Source organism: Sinocyclocheilus anshuiensis, unplaced genomic scaffold (assembly GCF_001515605.1).
Source record: "Sinocyclocheilus anshuiensis isolate Anshui unplaced genomic scaffold, SAMN03320099.WGS_v1.1 scaffold166, whole genome shotgun sequence".
Taxonomy (NCBI): domain Eukaryota; kingdom Metazoa; phylum Chordata; class Actinopteri; order Cypriniformes; family Cyprinidae; genus Sinocyclocheilus; species Sinocyclocheilus anshuiensis.
Genome location: NW_015546050.1, coordinates 1,799,279 through 1,807,291, shown reverse-complemented (window position 1 = coordinate 1,807,291; position 8,013 = coordinate 1,799,279). Strand labels below are relative to the sequence as shown.

At 37.1% G+C, this 8,013-nt stretch overlaps 1 protein-coding gene across 1 annotated transcript in view; it reads right to left on the bottom strand.

Moving 5' to 3' along the window:
• The window catches only part of LOC107699169 (collagen alpha-1(XXI) chain-like), a 51,432-nt gene extending 44,948 nt beyond the window's left edge, over nucleotides 1–6,484 (bottom strand). The window contains exons 1-5 of the mRNA XM_016500363.1: nucleotides 6,446–6,484; nucleotides 6,198–6,251; nucleotides 4,682–4,735; nucleotides 1,967–2,020; nucleotides 1,788–1,859 (exon numbers count right to left, since the gene is read on the bottom strand). Of these exons, the coding sequence (XP_016355849.1) occupies nucleotides 1,788–1,859; nucleotides 1,967–2,020; nucleotides 4,682–4,729 (174 nt within the window). The 5' untranslated portion in view covers nucleotides 4,730–4,735; nucleotides 6,198–6,251; nucleotides 6,446–6,484. The remainder of the gene's footprint in view (nucleotides 1–1,787; nucleotides 1,860–1,966; nucleotides 2,021–4,681; nucleotides 4,736–6,197; nucleotides 6,252–6,445) is intronic.
• Between the last annotated feature and the right edge of the window lie 1,529 nt (nucleotides 6,485–8,013).

Here is an 8,013-nt window from a genome sequence, read left to right as displayed (position 1 = left end):
ATAGGCTAACATGACAATTTAGACCACTTTGCAATCTGGGACCAACCTCTAATATTTCAGGCCCATATTTACTCCTGTGTTAAGTGTTCTTCCACCCACTTTTAAATCCAAAAGACACTGAAACTCTGCTCCATGCATTCATAAGCTCTTGCTTCACCCACCTTACCTAGCAATTATTTACCTATTACCTATGCATCTGTAGGAAACCCACGCAGACATGGGGAGAACATGCAAACTCCACACAGAAATGCATCCTGGATCAGTTGAGGACCTTCTTTCTGAAAGGCAACAGTACTACCCATTGAACTACCATGTCAACCCACAGATTCTCATCTTCTGTGCCAATCTAACTGTACAGAACAATTTCACCATACAGCTAATATCATCAACAATCTTGAGGTAATCTTTGATGACCAGATTACCTTTAAAGAACACACTGCAGCAACAACAGCACAATCATGCAGGTTTGCACTACACAGCATCAGGAAGTTCAGGTGCTTTCTAATGGAGCATGCGGCGCTTCCAGGTCCATGTCATTTGTAGGCTGGACTACTGCAATTCTCTTCTGGCTGGACTTCCATCAGGCGCAATCAAACCTCAACAAATTATTCAGAAAGCCCATGATTCAAAAGGGTCCACGTCACACCTCTCTTTATCTCCCTGCACTGGCTACCGGTTATGGCTCGCATCAAGTCCAAGACACTGATGCTCTCCTACCTCCACTCACTCTTACGAATCTGCATTCCCTCCAGAAGCCTGAGGTTGGTAGTGAGTGACGGCTGATAGAACCATCACAAATAGGCACTAAATTAATTTCCAGAACGTTTTATTTCACTGTTCCTTGCTGTTGGAATGATCTTCCTAATCCTATCCCTGACAATATTCAAGAAACAGCTGAAAACTCGTCTCTACTATCAGCAATTAACACTTGTTTCCCGCTGAAAAAAAAAAACACATTCTTCTATCCTTTAACCATTTCTTAATCCCTCCCTGTTCTAGCTTGCATTATTCTCAAATGGTGTCTGGAACTTTATATTGCTGGCACGTCTCATATTATTGCCTCCTTAGGATGATCGCTTGTTGTATTTTTCATAAGTAAGTTGCACGTCTGCAAAATGAATAAATGTACATGTAAAATTATTGCCTTTGCACTAGTGGTTTCAAACTGTATATATGATTTGTGTATATCTAACTTGTGTCATAAATCACTGAATTAAATTGAAACTTGAAAACCTTCAAAGAAGAAATTAGTTTCTGTGAAGTCTATCACGTGTACAGTACCATGTGTTGGGCAGTTACTGCTACTGTTTTACCGTATTTGAGATTATTTTCAAAACTCTATACGGTAATTTTGAATGACAGATTCATAACAAAATTGCCACTTCTAACACAGAGAGCAAACCAATAGTAATTAAGATTTAGCTCTAAATTGAAAAACAGCTGTTGATAATTAATTTAGTTTCACTGAAAGCAGCCAATGCTTGTAAACCACAAGCAACATTTTCATGAAAAATGTTTTTTTGGCCATGGCAGAAATGTTCATTACCTTACTAAAGTTAATAGAGCTACTCTTGGAAAATATGCTCACCATAGCGTGGGCTTTTACCTCCAAGACTTGACCAGAAATGCAATGTCAGAGTTTTCTTTCCCGTTGGATCAGAAGAAATAAATGTAATTTGGATAAAATGACCAAATAATTTCCAGAAAGTTTAGTAAATGTATGAGACATCCAAACCCCAGATATAATATGATGTATAATTTTTATGGAGTCGTAATTAATGACTTGCCTTCTGTCCTGGTGATCCTGGCATTCCTGGATGTCCTGGCTGGCCGGCTGCCCCAGGTTCTCCAGGCTTACCCTTGATCAAGAAAAGCATATAAACTTGTAAATAACTATTGCAGGCTATCATATATGTTTCCTCTTCCTTCAACCACCTGATGAGGTTTCATTTGAATAGGACTTTACCTCTAGTCCTGGAGGTCCTGATTGACCAGACTCTCCACTGTCCCCTTTAGTGCCCTAATAATGGAAATTTGAGTTGGAGTATCCAAGTTAGCAAGTAAGAACTTGTATTAAAGATCCCATGAAAAGGCTTGATGAACATGGTTCTCTTTCTCTATTAAAACAGGAAATCTGGACGGAACGTATCAAAGCTTTTATCTTACGTCACAGACATGGATTTGCTATCTGCTAATAATAGGGAGAGAGAGACTTTCTCATTCTAGAGAGCATTTATTGGACAAAATACAGTACAAGCTTTTTTATTTTTGGCCTGTGAAATCTGAAATGTATTTGGTCTTGGTGGAATAGATCTGCTACGCTGCTGCTGCTGCTGCGGCAGAGCAAGTACCGAGACTTGCTACTGCCAATACATTCACAACATGCTGCTGTGAGCATGTAAGAAATATTGCTGCTGCAAATATAACATACATGAAATAACCGCCAGCGTACATGATAGCGTACATGAATTACCTCGTAGCAGATCTATACAGGTGGAGCTGGGGAAGGTGGAGGGTTTCTGAAGCAAGCTGCAACTGCTATGGCAAGCACTAGTCATATATTTGAATGTTGAGCAGTGAGCTCATTGGCTACCGATACAGGAGAGACCAATTACCTGTGCCATGTGATAATGATGTTACTAGGTCAGATTGAGTTAGACCTATCAGACTGCGCCATCTAGAGTTTCAATTCAATTCAATTCAAGTTTATTTGTATAGTGCTTTTCACGATACAAAAAGTTGCAAAGCAACTTTACAGAAAATTAAGTTTCAACAATACTTAGTAGTAGCTTATCAGTGGTGACTGTCAGTTAATGTACATATGGCAGAAATGTACGGAAAAATCAAATAAAGACGTAATCAAACAGACGATGAACACTATTAACAGCAATTATTTTTTTCAAGTTTCATGCCAGAACTCTGTATTTAACTGCAAAAAGTAAATTTTGACAACTGAATTATTGAGCTGAATAATGACAACATGAATACTGTCTTTCTACAGCAGCTTTATAGCAGAATTGAATGTGCCTCTATTGTATGAAGTGCTATAAAAAATAAAGATGACTTGTCTTGACTTGACAATTTTTAAGAGTGTACTAACGTAAATATGATTTTCATGGGAGCTTTAAATGCATCTCTAATTAAAGTTAAAGCAAAAACAGCATCTATTGCTTACAAATAATTGAAAACAACATGTAAAAAAATACATGTTACCTTAATTTTAATAAATAAATAAATACTGGTTTTGATCACTGAAAGACTTCAGAGATTAACTTCCTGTTGTCCATGATCTTAATATTTAACAGCAAAACAGACTTTATTTGTTCACTGTAAAATATTCTCACACATTTTCAAATCATAATCAAGAACCTTGTAAGCTCATGCATTTGTGGGATAAGCAATTCCAACTGCAGATGGTGATATAATCTGTGAACCAGATTAATTCTTTGCTCACTGCACTGTCAATTTATGAGTCAAATCCATTTCAATGACGAGAGACGTTCAAAGTGACTCTTCATATTGATGCATAAAATAGTCTGACTGACTCGGAGTCCATGGAAACTGAACAAATATTCAAACTGTAAACAGTTTTCTCTTGCTTTTTAAAGCATATTTAGAGGTTCCTCATGCAGATTTTGCCAGTCTTAACTTTAAAGGTCTTGCTTATTTGTAAATCATTTTTGAATTGTTCTGCTGCTTACTTAACTAAAATAGATAAAAGCAGAACAGATAATGTTTCTATGATTTGGTATTGACTGGTGTTCCATTTCTAGTTATGTCTAGTTTGATGGTTTTAGTGGGGGGGTCGACCACTTCTCAGCTGATCAGGCTGAGAGACCATCTAAAACTAGTAAAAACAAAGTATTTCGGTTTCCACAAAAAGCAGTAAATCAGCACATTAGAATGAGAAGAATGAGAATTAGAATGAGAAGGATCACGCTCAAGACGGGATTAATGATTCTGAAAAACAACTTTCGCCATCATAGTAACAGAAAGAGTTATTTTAAATTGTAATAATATTCTTTTACTTTGAAATAAATGCAGCTTTGATAAACAGAAGGAACATCTTTTAAAAACATTAAAAAACTGTACAGACCCCAAACTGAGTTATAAGTCAACAGATAAATCTCTCTTTAAAAGTCACTAAGAACATGACATTTTCAGAATATTTAGTACACGATGTAACAGTGCACATATTTCTGCCCTCTGCTGTCATTGTTTTATGAAAAATGTCCATTTTGTCTCATAAAGTGGTGAATGAGTCATAAAGAATAGCGTTGTTGGCTAGCATTCTGAAGTTTGAAGGTAACTAGACTAGAGATTTGAAATCTGGACATACTCTGTTTTCTCTTTTCTTGGACACAATCTAAAAAACACGATTTGAAGCAGAACAAATTTGACGGCACGTAACCATTTATAAGATATGGCTTTTGTTCTGCACAATTACACATCACATGTAGCAATCCACACGCATGTCTACACAGATGATGAAAGGCGATTGAGAAAAACTGTGCAGACAGAACAAAGGGATTTCACCATCTGTCTTGCAATTGCTTTAAAATCACTATAATAATGTAATAGTGACTCCAACTCAGAAATCAACACCTATAATGTCTTCCATATGAACTCAAAATTACAAAGGACATCTTGTATTTAAAGGGCAAAAAACATGAAATGCGACCTTAGAGCCAGGTTGTCCACTTGAACCAGGCATTCCAGGCAATCCCATCTCACCCTGTAGAAAGACAGACTCAGTCAAACAGATGTTCTGAACTTTAAAATGAAATCAAAGTTTACCACATTTTGTGTGAGATTCATTCACGCACAAAACGTTTGTCTTTGTAATGTTGTTGATGTAGTCCTGAAACATAGTCCTTTTTACTTTTCAGCTGACGTCACAAAAAGGCCCTCACAACCTGACGACTGGTTCCAGTCTGGTGTGGAATGCCCACTTTTCAAGAATCAGTTCCCGATGGATAAAATCCCGCCCTACACTCTCAGAAAAAATGTGCAAAAACTGTACCTTTAGGGATACAATGGCTTGTCAATGGGGCAGTACCCTCAAAGGGGCACCTTTGTACCTTGTTTACCCCTAAAGGGTTCATAATAGTACCAAATTACTACCTTAAGGGTACATTTATTTCTGACAGTGTATTTTTTTTTTCTTGTTGAATAGTTTACTTCACTCGGAAATACATGTATACAATACAATAGGTTGTGAATTCTGTTTCATGTTGACTTAAATTGCATAAACCATCTCCAATACATCAAATAAAACAAGGCTTTTCACTGAGCTTGTCACTATGCATTATGCAATCACCTTCCCTGTAAACGTTATACACAACTAAGCCTATCATTGGGGACTGAACCAATAACCTGCACATTGCTTTGAACATTAAATACTAGGTGCAGGCACACTAACTTTGAGCATTCAAGGTCACCCTGTAATGGATATCAGTAACTGGATATGATGACATACTCTGATAAATCACAAATTACATGTAAATTCAAAATGTCCAATATCGTCAGTTCTCCTGTAACACTGTAAACCATGCAACTTTGAAGTCGCTGAAGTTAGGTGTATTGAGTCAAGAGGTCAATATGTGACATTTACATTTTCTATTGCTAAAACATGTTTTCACCATACTGTATGAATTCACAAGTCAGAGTTCAGTGTTTCCTCTCTCCTATGTTTGCATTCGTATGAATGGAAGTGATTTGAGCACCAGTGTAGCTCAGTGCCACCACAGTTTTAGCTAACTTGCATCTTGTCCACTTTGACAAGTCTACAGATTATGCAATTTCTTTTTCCGTTTAATAGTTTTCTCTCAGTTAAGACATGAGGGTTAGTCGAGTATGGAAACCCATACTCAGAATTTGTGCTCTGCATTTAACCCCTCAGAGTGCACACACACACCCTCTGAACACACACCTGGAGCAGCCATTTTTTGCTGCGGCACCTGGGGAGCAATTCGGGGTTAGGTGCCTTGCTCAAGAGCACCTCAGTCATGGGTATTGAGGGTGGAAGAGAGCACAGTTCATTTAATCCCCCCACCTACATTTCTTTTTGGTACTGAGAATTGAACCTGTGACCTTTGGGTCACAAGTCTGACTCTTTAACCATTAGGTCACAACTCAGTGACATATTTCTGTATCATGATTTTTCAAGAGCTTACTATATTTTTAGATTTACTTACAGGGTCTCCAGGTGTACCTTTGGCTCCTTTTGGTCCTGGAAAGCCAGCTTCACCCTTTAAAGGAACCAACAAATATATATTTTCAATATATTTAGGGTAGTTTGAGTTATGATAGTAGTGAGACTTATAAACTACAAAATGCACGCAGCTCACAACATTTTGTAAAAGAGCATAAGGCATAACCTCTAAACAACAACAAATGAGAAACAATGTCCACATAAGGACAAAAGAAAGAAAGAAAACATCACCTTAATTCCCCTCTGACCATCATTTCCAGGTATACCAGGTATGCCCTGAAAAAAAGAAAGAATTAAAATGCGGTGTACTAAACACAGTCTGAAAAACGCAGTTTGAAACCACCCCTGCTTCCTATCATCACAAACATGGGTGGGGCTTTTCATATCTGGTCAAAGGCCAGATTTCTATCTACAATGTGTCTTTGCAGCATTGAATAATGTAGCCAATCACAGGCATGTCTGTTGATTTCATGAACACAATGGTTAATCAGAGGTGTTTAAGTTAGAATCACCGCTCAAAAACGCCAGCGTTTTTCAATAATACAATCACTTCTGAGCTCTACACACTTGTGAGTCCTCTCATTATAGCAAACAAAGTGTATACGTGATGTAAATAAGAGATTCCTTGTGAAGTGTAGAGCTTCATTGATTATAATGGAAAATCGTGATGAACTAAGACGAGTGACAGCTTTTCCGTGATAATAAGAGTGCTCTTTGTGTGCTTTCTAGGCTATAATCCATTCAGAATTTTAATGTATTCACTCACGGATTCATTCTCGAAAGTGCAAGGCTATGTTAACCATTAACTATTTTTGAATAGTTTTCATTGTGCACACATTATTATGCTTTTTTTATTTTTATTTATTTTTATTATTTTATTATAAATGTAACAGTGTATTAAATGTAACTGCTTCATTTGTCTAATCGTTTTTTTTTTCCTCAGAGGATATTGACAAAGAAGTTATAGAGTAAAATGATAACGAGTTTAATTGTTTGTCATAACTGCTTATTAAATCATAATGTACTGCAGTACATCTGTTACGTTTTACAAGTGGTCGTTTTTCAAGCTCTGTTTCAAGCCCAAGATTTCCCAACCCAACACATTTTCAAACTCTTCCAAATAAAATACATGATTCAACTCATTAGCCTGTTAGTAAAGACTCCAAGGCCTGAAATAAATGACTAAGATAAGAGAGACATCCAAAAGGTGTACAGTTGATATGCGCTGGTCTGCTGCTGTGCTTCTCTGACAATGACCTGTTTTAAATGGCAAATGCCTTAGCGATTCAATAAACTGACGACTTGTCACCAGACTTTGCCATGCAATTGCTAGCAATGCTTATTTAGGACAGTGTTTGAACTGAGATGTGTGCTGGCCATTAGCCTACATGAAAGCTTACTGTTAAATAAAATATGTAGACTGGGGGCCTATAACAGATGTTTGTGTATTATTACTGTCGAAGGATCCTCCTGCTATTGCTAAAATAACAATCAAATCGGAGCAGTGGCATTTTTATTGCCTCCACGTTAGACTAAATATTTATTCCTGCAGGGATTTCAATCTGACTAAAAAAATTATATAAAATGTGCACGTTATATAGCCTATGTAATGTTATTCAATAATAATATCAAGTGGTCCTTGCTAAGGCAAGCACTACTTAGGGTTAAGGATTTCAAGCTCTGTTTCAAGCCCAAGATTTCCCAACCCTGTTTCTGAAGGCACACCAACAGTACACATTTTCGAACTTTTCCAAATAAAACACTTGATTCAACTCATTAGCCTGTTAGTAAAGACTCCA